This window comes from Arvicanthis niloticus, chromosome 8 (genome assembly GCF_011762505.2).
Source record: "Arvicanthis niloticus isolate mArvNil1 chromosome 8, mArvNil1.pat.X, whole genome shotgun sequence".
Classification (NCBI taxonomy): domain Eukaryota; kingdom Metazoa; phylum Chordata; class Mammalia; order Rodentia; family Muridae; genus Arvicanthis; species Arvicanthis niloticus.
In genome coordinates, this window is record NC_047665.1 from 72157145 (window position 1) to 72172352 (window position 15208).

The 15208-nt window shown below is 39.9% G+C and overlaps 1 protein-coding gene and 1 pseudogene across 1 annotated transcript in view; one reads left to right on the forward strand and one right to left on the reverse strand.

Annotated features, from left to right (window-relative positions):
• Gpr158 (G protein-coupled receptor 158) overlaps positions 1-15208 on the forward strand; it is a 342907-nt gene that overhangs the window by 308459 nt on the left and 19240 nt on the right. The window contains exon 6 of the mRNA XM_076938807.1: positions 5161-5399. Coding sequence (XP_076794922.1) covers positions 5161-5399 — 239 coding nt within the window. The remainder of the gene's footprint in view (positions 1-5160; positions 5400-15208) is intronic.
• Positions 7830-7952, reverse strand: LOC117714448 (small nucleolar RNA SNORA17; annotated as a pseudogene).

A 15208-nucleotide genomic window follows, 5' to 3' on the forward strand; every position in this document is an offset into this window, starting at 1 on the left:
AGATAGCTCTATTAGTTCAGTGCTCGAAACTCTACATGATGACATGAGTTTGGATCTCTAGCGCCAATGTGAAAGCCAGGCATCAGTAACTCCAGTGTTGGGAGGTAGGGTGGAAAGGTAGAAGTAGGCAGATCCTGCAGGCTTTCTGGACACTCAGTCTAGCCTATTGATTTGCTCTATATACAGTGAGTGAACCCTGTCTCAAAATAAAAACAAAAACAACAGTCAATTGATCAATAGAGAAAGACACCCAATATTAACTGCTGGCCTGTACACATACCTGCACTTGAGAGCACACACTTGCGCGAGCACGTGCGCGCATGCACACACACACACACACACACAAACACACACAGGACGGGGGAAGAGATCAGATTCAGAAGTATTTTGAAAGAGACAGTACTTTAATGAGTTTCAGAATTTGTATGAACATTTGGTATTACAGAAAATATTTTCTATATTTTTATCATAGAAATAAAGCATAGGTAACAAGTAATTTTCTCCAAAGCAGCAGTTCTCAATCTGATCAAAACCAATCAATACAACACCACACACACACACACACACACACACACACACACACACATCCTACAGCAAATTGTAAAATATCCAGTCCTGGGTTAACATTGGGGGGCATTTAGCTCCTAACCCACCCTCTTATAAACTTGTTGCATCAGCTATTTTCGGGACAGCTCCCTGCTTCTGCCTTCTCCTCTACATTGTTCCTAGGTCTAGAGCACCTCCTTACATCTTGTCACTTTCTGCTATTTCTCAGTATGGATCCCCAGTAAGGCTTGGATCCAATAACACATTTTTCATTAGATCAATAGACTTACCAGCTACACACAGTACATGACTACATATTGTTTCATATGACAACAGCTTATTTATTCCCTCCATTGATTTTTATTTTTGTTACTTTTCTGAGACTTTCATATAATAGTAACAATTTCAGACTTATTTCTAGTTAGATTTCAAGCTTGACAAAAGAGAGTCAGTCAAACTTTTTCTATGTATGACCTCTTTCTATATAAGAATTTTTATACAAACCTGGGTATATAGCTAGGTATAGGTATATAATTTACTTACAATGAATCGTAATGAAATTAAGTTTAAGGGAATAGAGGCATGGCAGCAGTACAGGAATACTTTATATACATGTTTTATTCTTAGCACCCAACAAAAAGTTAATTTACTTACTTACTTACTTACTATTTGGTGTGTGCATATATGCGTATGTTGAGTGAGTATCAACATGCTGTGGTGTATCTGTGAAGTCAGAGGACAATTTTTGGTACTAAGTTCTTTCTTTTCACCATGCAGGTCCCAGGGATGGGGTGTGCTGGCAAGCACCTTTTCTTGCTGAGCCCCAAAATTTATTAAGATAACCGTTTGGTATATATATAATTTTACAGTTTATTAAAGATTAAAAATCAGAGTCCAAGAGACTCCCAAAACAATACAGTCTGGTGCTGTTGCCCTTGGCTGCCTCCCAGAAATTGAAAGTAAAACCTTATTTCTGAAGATACCACATATTTCAGATAAGGACTTGGAGTATTAAGCTGTAACTGGTCTGGAAGCCTCCTCCCTGAGAGCTATCTAACATAGTATCCAAAGATGCTATGCAATCTGCCAAGGAAGTAAAGCAATTAACAGACCTAACCTGCTGTAGAGCCTACACTCCATAGCAATGATCAGCTGACAAGGTACTCCCAATGGTACAATGGTGGCACATTTATCTTGAGTCTTAGCAGCAGCTGTTTAATTGGACTTAAGTCCTGATCAACAGGATGCCTGGTACTGGGAACATAGCCAGCTACCTGTGACTATTGTGGTCATGGGTCCTAGAGGAGAATCTACAACTGCCACTTTCCTAAGCCACAATAATTCCTAACTGCGTTCTAAATACACATCCTTATGTCCACAGTTAAGTGTAGCTCTCATCCCTCACTCACCAAGTGTCTTTTTGCAGCAGCTAGAGGATGTTACTGAGCTCTACAATTGGCCAAACTGGAAAGAATAAATAACTGTGGTTGCCTATTCATGATTAATACATCTACACCCCAACCCTTACACCTAAGACTGGGGGAAAATTGCAGAAATGGCCCAGGAAGAATCATTGTAAGAGCCAGGAAACTAGGATGTCTGCTGTTAGGTAATGTCTTCTAGACACAACAGGAAAATGCTCCCATCAACCACAGCATCAGGCATAGAGTTGACTAAAGAAAACAGCAACAGTTATGACACCAGTTGACATATTTATGACACCAGATGACATTCCAGTATAAGTGGGGAAATGTCACAAGGCCCCACACCATTGTGTTCCAGCAATGGCTGCTGAGAAAGGGACACTCAGTCTTTTCTAGCGATGATAGGTTATCCCAAGTGGTTAGCCCTAAAGGCATGTTCTAAATGGACTCAGTAGGGTGTGTGTGGAGCATTAACAATGAAAGAAGAAGAAAAAAAGATCCTGAAATTGAGAGAAAATAGGGGAGATGGGGCGGTTGAAGATGGGGAGAGGCAGGGATGTAAAGGATGTAAATACAGTATCATGTATAAAAGTCTCAAAAAGTAAAAAGATAAACATTACATAATGATACAAATTTAATGAATATACTTTCTTATTGTTTGTATAAAGAATTAAATCTTGGTTACACATTTGATAATATAGGACATAGAACCATCTTCACTGTTTATCCAGGTTGATCTTAATTTTATAATTTTTGGTGCTGAAAATGCAAATTTTCATAGCTATGAATTAAAGTATGAATCCAAAGTATGTTTTAGGGCTCTTTCAGAAACTTGTAAAAATTTTATCCAAATCCAAGAAAAAGGTCATTTCATGGGTTTTGTATAAAGTCCAAGTCAGCAACTCAAAAACAAAATCATTTTTTTAATTTTTTTTTTATCTTTTAATCCTTTTTTTATAGTCCAGACTCCATCTGCTTCCCGATCTGTCCCCTGACTGCTTTTTTCCCCATAACTCCTCACCGTCCCATCTCCAAGAGGATGTCCCCACCCTGCCAGACCTTACCACTCCCTGGGGCCTCAAGCCTCTCAAGGGTTGGGTGCATCTTCTCTCACTGAAGCCAAACCAGGCAGTCCTCTGCTGTGTATGTGTCAGAGGTCTCATATCAGCTGGTGTGCTACTCAAAGAAAACAACTCAGGGTTTCCTAATGTTATACATGCAGAGAAACGACAGTAGGAAAATACCAATAGTTTTTGTTTGTCATATTTAAGCCATTGTCTCTGTAAGTGAAGAAAACTTGAAAGTACTATAAAATCACTGAAGTTCACAGCATGCAGAGGTTTGTTCTGAGCCCAGCTGTTTCTGGCAGCACTGGCCTGTGTCACACGGTGTGAAGACATGCACAGAGCAAACTGAACAATGTTCTCTGTGGAGGGCTAGCACTGAAGTTGCTTCAATGATGCAGGGCACCATAGGCAAGCATGACCAGAAATACCTCAAATTCAAGACACATCTGAGTTTGAGTTAATTTTTAGTTGTTGCAAGTTCAGAAATATTGTACTCTTACCAAATTTTCACAATATTCACAGATACAAAATCCCACAGGGGCTCCTAACCTGACTGAAGCTGTGTTCCAGAAGATACGAATCCTGTCCTGTTTCCCATATTGTCTTGCATAAAGCCTAACACACAGTTGTTACTGTTTCTCCTTAAAGTTGGTTTCAGATGTTCAGTAGAAGAGCAAACTAGAATTTGGAGTCGTTTTCTCTTTGTCTGATTTCTTAGTGTTTATATTGCTCTGAAGAGGGTTTAGTCCATTACCATCACGGAGGGAATTATGACAATGTGCAGGCAACATGGTGCCGGAGAAGGAGCTGAGAGTTCTACATCTTAATCTGCAGGCAGCAGAAGGATACTGCCACTCTAGGCCGAGCTTGAGCATATGAGACCTCAAAGCCAGTCTCCACAGTGACACACTTCCTCCAGCAAGGCCACACCTCCTAATAGCATCACTTCCTATAGGCCAAGCATTCAAACACATGAGTCTGTGGAGGCCAAACTTATTCAAATCATTGTATCTGGCCTTGTTGAAATATGGAAGACTAGCAAAAGAGTCAGGATTGCCCTTTGGAAGGCAACCATTTCCAGTTTACAATTCTCCCTGCCATAGCTAGAAGCAAGTCTGTGTATTTAGTGACTGCAGGCCTCTGTGTCTTATAGATACCTCACTTTCCCCTAAGATAATAATCATATTTTAGCAACTATTAGATTCGTTCCAGACAGACCTCATAAAAAATATTTGATTGTATGTCATGCCCGTATATAACTAAGTAAATATTTAACTCTATCCTATAGTATGATAATGGTGGTCATTACTTGGGGTAGATAGAGCGAGCTAATAGCAAACAGCAGATAAACCAGTCAGAGTCACAGCAGTGAGAACTCAAGTCCCAGTTACTAGCTAAGGATTGGATACTGCCAGAAGGTTCTACAAAAACGTGGAAATGAACTGCTATGTGGTGAACATTGGAGACCTGCTCTTGGCACTGAATCTCAGGTCACAGCTCTGGTGACTTATCAGGATGAGAATGGAAAGTTTAAAGTAATCTGAGAATATCCTAGAGATTAAATTGAAGAACAGGTTGGTCAGTAGAGGAAAACTAACTTTGTGCCTTCCTGCCATCTTTAGGTAGAACAATACTAAGGTCATCAAACACTAGTTCCTCACACTAGCTATTTGAGCCATCTTTACAGAAGAGAAAAATTGCATTAAGAAAAACATACCCATATTTTAAAAAAAAACCTCATCCTAAACTTCTTAACAAAATGATTTTACTGACTTGACCTAATGTTTAAATATCTTTCAAACTTACTGTTTTTATAATACTGCATTATTTTGTTAGCATGATAAAAAAACATAAGAAATTATATGAAATGAAAAAATACCATAGGCCATGTTTTTTTTTATAGAAACAAACAACAGGCTTCAGAAAGATTTGACTTAGAATAATGTTGGAACAAAGTTAAATATAATAAAAAATATGAACAATAGTGTTTGTGAGTGTCTTGTCTTAAAACTGTGAAAGTGATTTTTAGCTAGGCTTAAGTTTTCTAAGATTTAATATCCCATATTTTAAAGCTTTTCCTTCTGACTGGTTTATCTTCACACTCTGATCTTCTTTATTTCCAGGGTTTTGAAAGTGTTCCTTTCACGAACAGCACAAAGAATCCCATACATGACTGGCGGTCGGGTCATGAGGATGCTGGCAGTAATAATCTTGGTAGTGTTTTGGTTTCTTGTTGGCTGGACTTCTTCTATGTGCCAGAACTTGGAGCGGGATATCTTGCTTGTTGGCAAAGGGCAAACATCTGATCACCTCACCTTCAATATGTGCCTCATTGAGCGCTGGGATTACATGACAGCAGTCGGTATGTGGCCACCGTGTGCTTTGCATGGTTGCATGATTACCTTGACCTTTTCTCAATAGCTTTGACAAGTCTGATCTTTTAGGTTTAACCAATTTTTAATATAATTTTGGTAACATTATGAAAATGGTATGGATGGTATGCAGAATGCAAACAAAAACTCATTAATTTTCAAAGGCTTGTTCTTTTACTGAAAAATAAATGCAACTAAGTAAAATGAATAGAGAAATGCGAAGAAGAAAGGTGTCATCTATGTACAGAGAACTTGTCGATTGGTCTCTATCTGATTAACAAGTAGCCACCATCTTGACTTATGTTCTTGGGTTGTAGGAAACAATAAGAAAGTTGGAATTTTTCTTTACAGAGGTCTTATGATATTGATCAGACTTCACTCTTGGTGAAGAATTGACTGTCGAAAATTTATGGTTAACTTATCTTTCCTATTCTTATTTCTAAAGAATGACAAACCTGTGCTACTTGGAGGTGGTAAAAGTTATGAGGCACAAATGGGATCGTGGTATCATGACTCGGACCCAAATCACAAGTCACTTTCATGACCTTTTCCTGTTTTTGAAAAATAAGAAAGAAAAATATAAAAGACATTTTAGTTATCAGCTATTTTAAACTAACTTTCTAGAGATGCACAAGGAAAAAGAATGTAAGACAGTTGTTATTATTATTTTGTTGTTGTTGTTGTTACTTGTAATACAAACAAACAAACATTATTTTAAGGGCATTTGTAAAAAGTAAAATCACAAGGTTTAATTCTCATTTTCTGTTTCCTTGACATTTGGTTGAAAATGTATATTTTTTTTCTAGAAGGTAATAAGATATGTTCTTATTAATCCCCAGTTCCAGTAAGGAGTGTTCTCTTAGGTAAGGTATTTCAGACATTTATAGACCTGATAATGTAAAGATGAAGTGTGAGTGTGGACATGGCTGTAGTAATAAAGTATTTTGAGCAATTTAACTTTCACAAGAAAAGCAAGCAGCAAAGCTAGAAAGCAGTTCTGGGCTTGGCTTTAGTATGGATATGAGGAGGAGGACATTGTATAAATATTAAATTTTTTCTCAGCAGAAACTGTTAACATGTTATTTGATCCCTTTCAAGGTAACCAAAGCAGAAAAACTCATTTTCTCATAATATTTTCTTAAACTTTTTCTTGGTTCTATATGAATTTTGCATCATGCACCCTCAACAATCCCATGCATCTCACCCCACCTATGCATATGCACTTCACCCTTGCAGCCTTCCCACAACAGAAGAATCTCATTGTGGAAGTTGTAGTAGGATGTCTCTCCCTCATATGATATGCACCACTGCCCAGCAGACAGGAGGGAGGGCCAGCTCTCCACAGGGCCAAATCACCCATAAACCCCAAATCCAGGGCCACTCTACTGTACTGCCCAGGTGAGGTACAGGGTCTGCTCTACAGGGTGTGCAGCTGGTAACGGACAGGCCAGTTCACTTCTCTCATAATCATAGGGCCAGGTCTCCTACTTGCTGCAGGTGATGGGGCAAGAGAGGAGGGTATCTCTCCTTTATCCATGGTACCACACAGGAGACAAGGGGCAGGGCCAGCTCTCCTAGGCTCATATCCTTGGGTTGGCTCACCTGCAACCCCCATAAAGTGTGGGAGCTGCTCTCCAGAGTACTTCGGCTGACTAGGGGCAGGCTCAGACCACTTGTTCTCACGCCCCAGGGTCATCTCTCCCATGTGAGGAGTGGGGCCAGTTCTGCACAGCTCTCAGACATCAACTTTTCCCCAGGAGGCAGCTTAGACCAGCAACATCTACTTGGCCTTTGATGCTAAAAGACCCCTGCTACTTCAGGGCCACGAACCCAGACATGCCCCTGGCCCCTGCCCCGCAGCAGCACAGGTCAGGACCGCACCATGGTCCCAAGTTGCATCATCAGCTACCCACATCAGGCTCTTTCTCACAACCCGCGAGTCTCCAGTTTTGCCTCTCTTCATTGTGCCCACATCCTTCTGTTTATCTTTCACTTCTATTTCTCCACCACTTACTTGCTCCTCTTTGTGGTACCTGGGGTCTCTGAGTGTCTGGGGTCATCTCAGGAGTTCTATTCCCTGCTCATACATTACAGAACAAGACGTGGGTCATCTTTGGCATTGTCTGTACCTGCTCCCCACCCCCACCCCTTGCCCAGGCTAGCTGCCTTTCCAGATCCCATGGATTAATAATGGTGTTGCTCTCTACCTGGCCCACCAGAGTGGCCCCTTGCAAGGGTCTTCTGCCTCAGGCTCATTCCTGGCTGCGGGCCTGTGGTCTTCTAGTCTCCAGCTTGTTCCCCATCATGGGAGCCAGTCGGGACTTCTGTGGTGCAGGACTGGCAGTCATCTCAGGCTGGCTCCCTGTCAGGACCCCCTAGTACCACACTGGTGGTTGTTTCAGGTTCACTTTTATGCAGGCAATGTTAGGGTGCTAATCATTCAGATGTCCATAGGTTAGAACTCAGAGCACAGACATAGCCTCTCTCCTCTCTACCACCTACTGATGCACATGTGACACAGCAGCAATGCCTCTAGGGGCAGAATTTTCTTAAACTATTACAAAGAAAATTTACCATGTTTATGTTTGTTTTTAAACATTTATTTACTTACCCATTTATTATGTACACAGTGTTCTGCCTACATATATGCCTGCATGCCAGAAGAGGGAGCCAGGTGTGATCATAGATGGTTGTGAGCCACAGTGTAGCTGCCGAGACTTGAACTCAGGACCTCTGAAAGAGCAATCAGTGTTCTCGACCTCTGAGCCAGCTCTCCAGCCCCACTATGTTTATGTTTAACAAAAGAAAATGATAACAAGGAGCACACATGAGGTCATAACCAAGGACACAAGTGTAGCAGTTTTGCATCTTTTGCACACTACTTTTATGATGGCGTCAAGGCTTCTTTAAAAATCATTTTTGTAGTCTGCAGAAATAAATGGAGATGTATGATTCACAATTTCATTTTATTTCATCTCATAAACTTTAATGGAAAGTAGGGATTACATGCTATCAGTAAGATTCCCTTAAGTACTTCTAGCTTCTCTACTGCTATGCTGCACACTCTTTGGGAGATATAAAATGTGTATGCTCTAAAATGGTACTCATCAAGTGTTTACTCTTAGCATAAAGAAAAGGGAATCATTATTACATTATTAAGAAGAAAAATATGGTGAAAAGATTTTTGGTATGATAATTGTTCAGTGAAGGAAGACAGACTATTTTGGACCAGATCCCAGGAATCTTTATGTAGAAGCACTTTGAGGCTTGGGTAATGTTTGTGTTATTATAAAGACATGTAGGGAACATCCCATTTGATAGGAGTAGTGACAGATGGAGGTGGGGAGGGTTTGTATCAAACATGAAGGAGACATCTTAGAAAGACTGGGAATGTAGTATGTTGGAACACATTATGAATGTTGCTTAGCAGTAAATTTTCTGAAAACACTAGAAATTTAGAGAACCAGGAAAATGATGTGAGGATCCAATATATTCAAGTCTGATTGCTCCCATCATGTGTTTTTATAAAAGTACAGCGTGCCAAATCTGGGGACTTGTAGGTTAGAATACTGACAAGGGATAGAGATTTACAACAGTGGTTTTCAGACGCGTCCCAGTGTGGCATCCCTTGGGAACTTGTTAGAAATGTGTATTTTGGATCCACTTCAAATCTTCTCACCCAGCGCCCTGGAATCTAGAACCTAGCACTTCATGCTCAACATGGCTCTAGATGAATGTGGTCTTATGCTGTCATGTGCAACTTGGGCTCTGAGAGCACATTCAAATGGGCTTGCCTGAGTGACAAACCCCAGCTCTGCTCCGGCCATTCCATAGCCATCACCAGAACTCCGTTTCTGCTGGTCATGTCCAGTTGGATTTACTCACCTTCTGTTCCAAACTTCCATGCTTCACTTTTCTACCCATGGGTAACATTTACTTGAAAAACATAAACAGGTGATATCAGATAGAATATTCTGAAAATTCCTGCTGAACCATCTATAAGTTTCTCAAGTCCACACTCATTTTGGCCTTTTATTACCTACACTGTATTAGTGTACAGCCATTTTAACCTCTGCCACAGATTACCAACACGTCACCCCATTTTCCTTGGCCTTTCTCATTTTGTAAGATTTTGTGGTCATCTGAAACTGCCCTACTTTCAAAATCTCTCATAGAAGTTCACTCTGATCACACTTTCCTAGCTCTAAGTATACCTGTTTAATAGGCTAGGCTGTTTTTGTTTACAATCACTCCCACATAATAACATTTTGGCAAACAATAACTGGTATATACAATGATGGTCCCATAAAATTATAACAATACTTAACATTCTTATCACACAGTGGTGGCATTGTAATTTTAACATCACCATTCAATGTCACTGGTCTGAATGAATTTAGCACTGTGCTAAACTTTTGATGAAAGTGGAGCAGTGTAGCCCATATCTCTGATTTCACAGTAAGAGCCCGCATCACATGCTTACACATCACCCCACCATCCACCATTGTTTTAGAGCAGTGCTTCTCGACCTTCCTAATGCTGTGAACCCTTAATACGGTTGTTCTGGTGACCCCAACCACAAAACCATTTTTTTATTGCTACCTCATAACTATGATTTTGCTGCTGTTATGAATCATATTGTAAATAAAAACCCTATATGCAGGATATCTGATACCTGACCCCTGTGAAAGGGTCATTGAATCCCCATAAGGGATCATGACTTCAGGTTGAGAACATCTGTTTTAGAGGGTACTTCTGCCTAGATAAGCCTTACTATAAAACACCACGATGCTCTGTTGCTAGGACAGCAGCCCATACTTCTCACATGCACGTATACCATCTACACTAATGGGAGTACACGTCGGTATGTGCACACGATGAAAACTTGTTTTATGAGTGTATTCCTGAGCATAGCTTTGTTGTTAAGGAGCACACAACAGCACAATTACTGTACTCTTCTTCATCTCCAGGGGAAGCTCATTAAATAGCAGATGTATCCCTAGCAGGAAGGAACTGCACAAAGAATGGTGATATCTACAGTGCTTCTAGATCATTCCAAAGAACAGAGCAACATTGAAATCAAGACCTCAGCCCACCACATGGCCCCTGATATAGGTCAGAGAGGGATTTAAGTGTCTATGCCTCTGAGAATAATAAGAATAACATTCCAAAGTACTTATACTGATTATATCATTGCTCGTCACTTTAAACTTTCTGAAGTGCATTTAAATACATTCTCCTTACACTATTAGAGGCCAAAGAACTTTTTCCACCCCTTACCTTTCCCTTCTCTGAAAGGTGCGTGCTCCTCAGTGCCGCTGCCGTGCGGCTATGTGGTTCATACACACAATAAGCCAGCTGCTGTTTACAGACTCTTGATAAATATTTGCCAGAGGAATGAAAAATGATCCTAGCTCTCTTTCCCTCATTGTAGTTTCTATAGCCAGAATTAGATTTGAACTGGGGAAACTTGCTAAAGCTAGAAATCCAGAAGTTACTCAAGTGTCCTCAATTCATTTTAAGTATGAATGTGTATGCTCAAATGTCAGAATACATTCTTTGAGAATTGCCAGCTAATGTGGTACTCCCAAGCCGTTTGATTTGGTTTGGTTTTTCAATCATGCCTTTGATTCATGGTGTCATATAGAATAGGCTAGTCCTTTACTTGCTGCTAGCTGAAGTTGGCCTTGGACTTCTGATCCTCCTACCTCTACCTTCCTAGTGCTGGGATTGTAGGAATGCCCCAGCACACCTGGAAGCCATAGCTGTATTTATGAGACTTAGTCTCATCTGACTTCTTCAATAGTCAGATTGTAAATTTGGCACAGCAAGTACAAATTATAATCTTAAAAGGCATTAAATGTCATCACTATGAATATTGAAGGCATGAAGAATTTATTTACTTTTGATGAAAATTTCCATTATTTCATTGTCTTCCAAACACTCTGGATAAAGAGTTTGAAACTGGGAAGTATTCTCTTAAATTAAGGGGAAGCCTCCCAACTAAATAAGAGCCTAGTTAGACTCACTGAAAAAAAGTTTCTAGTCGGGCATTCTTTTCTGAATGCAGCTGAAGCCAGTTGTCCATCATGGGCACCTTACATAGTGCCTTTAAGATGTGCCATATTGAGAAATCAAAACTCAATTCTGTGAATTTCCTACATAATTGCTAAAAATTAAAAAGAGTTGACTTCCTGGGTCTGAGTTAAACTTTATCGTTTCTCTCTGACCTGACAGTCTACAAATGTAGACGCTCCAGGTCAGGTCCCTCACTGTAGAGCACCCATACTCAGCACAACCCACCAAGGTTACTCCTGTGATATACTTTATTCTTTAGTGCAAACAAACAAACAAATAAACAAAAAACCCAACTGACAGGTGGTACCAACCAGGACATGTATACATTCTAGTCCATGGTTATGTGACCAGAATAATGTGAGATACACATGCCACACCTCAGTGCAGACTTAGGCAAGTATTGAGCTATGTCCTCATTTTCTTCCAGAATTTAGGTTATGCAAGTCAAATGTGGTACATAATTGAGGAAGGTTTTTCTGCCTTTTCTTATCAAGCGCAAGAGCAGATAGGAAACGTCTGACACTGGCTTCACTTGTTTTCGGTTCTCCTATGTATTCCAGTTGTCTATAGCACCAACTCCTTTTACTAGTATTCCTATGGTATCCTTGACTACCACAGACAAGGACCCTTTGCAAAGTTCACCAATGCTTTTGGACATGCTTTGGAGCTTGGCATCTCTTTGGCCATGAATTTTGATTCACCAAGTTTAAGAGGCACCCGGGTACTTACCTCATTCAATGGAGAGCTTGCAATGCAAACATGAGAACCTGAGTCCATGTTCCCAACACATGTGTGACAGTCTCAGCATGGCTGTATTTCTTCTAATCCCAGTACTTGGGAGGTACAAACAGGAGGATCCCTAGTGCTTGCTGGCCAGTCAGGGTAGCTGAGTTGGTGAACTTCAAATGACCATGTAAGACTCTATCTTTAAAAATAGAATGGGCTAATGTCAGATTCCTGCCTGAAGCCCACTTCCTTGTTTTTGGCCAATGTCATATTCCTGCCAAACAGCCCATTTCCTTGTCCTTAGCCCAAGTCAGATTCTTGCCAAGCAGCTCCAAAGGCTCTCTGCCTCTCCACCTTTTTAATTTCATTAACAAGACTAAGCCTGTCTTAGGTCATTCTGACAAGAATGACTTACCCATCATGGGATATGCATCATCAAAAACAATGCACTTCTGTCTTAGGTTGGTAAGGCTCTGCAGAATCTTACCCTTCCTTGGCTTGCCAGCCTGTTAAATTAACAACTCTGTCTGGGGGTTCATTTTCAGTTTTAAGCCATGTACTTTGGCTGCCAACATGTTGATGTTGTTCAAGACAAGGTTTAACAAGATGGGCAGGAATAAAAGTATTCCCAGAACAAAAATGGCTAGCATGATCAAGCTATATATGCCATTTTTGAAGCTTGACCAAAATAGAAATACTGACCTAAGGCCATGGGTAATTTTATCTGCAGTATCTACTGCATCAACATTCAGCAGAGCAGAATTTTTGAAAGTCATCCGCTCACTATGTAAAGTTAAAACATCCAGAGAGGTGTTAGAATTATGCCAAATACCCTTCAAGTGTCTTTAAACTTTTTCCTAATTATAATGACTACCATTGTAAATTGTAGAACTAACATGAATCCAATAGTATTTGGCATGACACTCAAGATGGCTCCTTACCCTTAAATTCTGAACCTCCTTCCAGTAATTTGAATAGGATAAGAGCATCAATCCATTGTTCCAAATGCCTATCTAAATCCTCTTGTATTACATTAGTAACATTGTTTGCTAAATGATTAGCAAAAGTAGCTGTCTTAATTTCTTGTGTCACAGCAATTGCAGAAGCAGTGGTGCTAGCAATTAATGTAATTAAAGCTGTTATACCAGGAATAATCAAGCCCACTACCCTCTTGCTTCTGCTTAAAGCCTGACTCATTTCTTCCAGTACTTGTAAGCTATTTTTAGAATACCAAGGTTCTGTGATACCCATGGCACTAAAACAAAAGCTGGTTGATAGACCTCCATAACTGACATGCTGGATTTCAAAACACAAATTAGAAGGTGTACAATCAATGCAACTTACGTTAAATACTGTAGAAGAAACAAAAGTATTTTTAACTTGACAATTAAAGGAGCCTTAACACATGTGCTAAGAAGTAATTTCAGGCAGGAATCTAAATATTAGGCTAGAACAAAGAAGTAATTTCAGACAGGAATCTAAATTTTAGGCTAGAACAAGGAAGTAGGCTTCAGACATGAAAATGACCTTGGGCTAGAACAGGGAAGTAGGCTCAGATATTTTGGTCATCTTGACCCTTAGAAACAGTGATCATGGGAGTGTTCACAGAATTGAGTTTAATGCATTGCTTTTTCTTTGACTATTTGTGTTTATTGTCTTGCTTGTTCCTTGACGACTTGCATCAATTGTATTGCTAGACCCTCAACTTAGAACTGACCTTGATACATACATGTAATTAAAATGGTATAAAAGCATAAAGAAGGAGGAGGATGGGAAAGGGGATCTATGAAGGGGAAAGGGGGAAAGGGGATGCATCTGTATTGTAAATAAATAAAATATCCAATAAAAAATTTTAAAATAAAATTAAAATAGAATGGAAGTGCAATTAAGAAGGCAAGCCAGTGTTGAGCCTCTGATCTCTGTTCATTCCCACTACACATACACAAATACACACACAAACACACACACACACACATGCAGGGGGCAGGGAGAGGGAGGAAGGGAAGGATAGGGAAATGGAGATGGGGAGGTATGGAGAGAGAGAGGGAGAGAGAGAGAAGAGAGAGAAAGAGAGAGAGAGAGAAAGAGAGAGAGAGAGAGAGAGAGAGAGAGAGAGAGAGAGAGACTGTTTACAGAGTCATAAGTAAACAGATATAATATGCCTGCATTCACATTCCAGTGAAGAATTTTGAAGTATTGATTACAGTGAATCCTGACACCAGTTAGCCTCCTGTTCAAAATACCACGTGGAATCTTCTCACAACAGCAAACATGATCTTTACTTTCCTCCCCTCTGTTGACACGTTCTTCCTTATTCTCTTCCTTCCTGGTATGTTTTAAATTAGTGAAACAGGCAATGTGTTCTTAAATTTAATTAGTCCTATGCAAATGTTTAGAGGGAAAATACAATTACTCTTTTATTGAGTTATATAGAGAAATCCCAAGGTAGCAATTGTTTCTAAGGATTTAAACAAATATCCTAGAAGCCTAGGTGTCATTCTGGCAAGTAAGATGAAGAACAGCAGTTAATGAGCACTGAAGAAAGTGGGTTAGACTTCCTCCCATCTGACTCAGAGCAACATTCTTGAATTAGGTCCTGTATATACATTTTCTTTTATTCTAATACACCATATGCCTTAATCCATGCTTCATTGCATGCTTCAGTTTTTAAAATGCAGTTTCCATTTCTAGTCAAACATAAAAGCTTGTCCTGGATAACACTTCATTAGAAACCTTTCAGTCTGGCTCTTAGGCTGCAATTTTGAGGGTTGCTCATGTGTTTTCAGAACAATTGGAACAGGGTTTTGTTCTTATTGATCACTCTCTCCAAAACATACTTCTACTTCTTTGAGCAATAGTCAGTTATATAGTATCAAGAACATAAAGATAAAGTATCGTTGCCTTAATTTTAGGAGTCATGGAGCAGGGACAAGAGGATCTCTAGGGCTCACTGGCTGACAGCCTAGCCTATTTGGCAAGTTCCTTACCAGTGAGA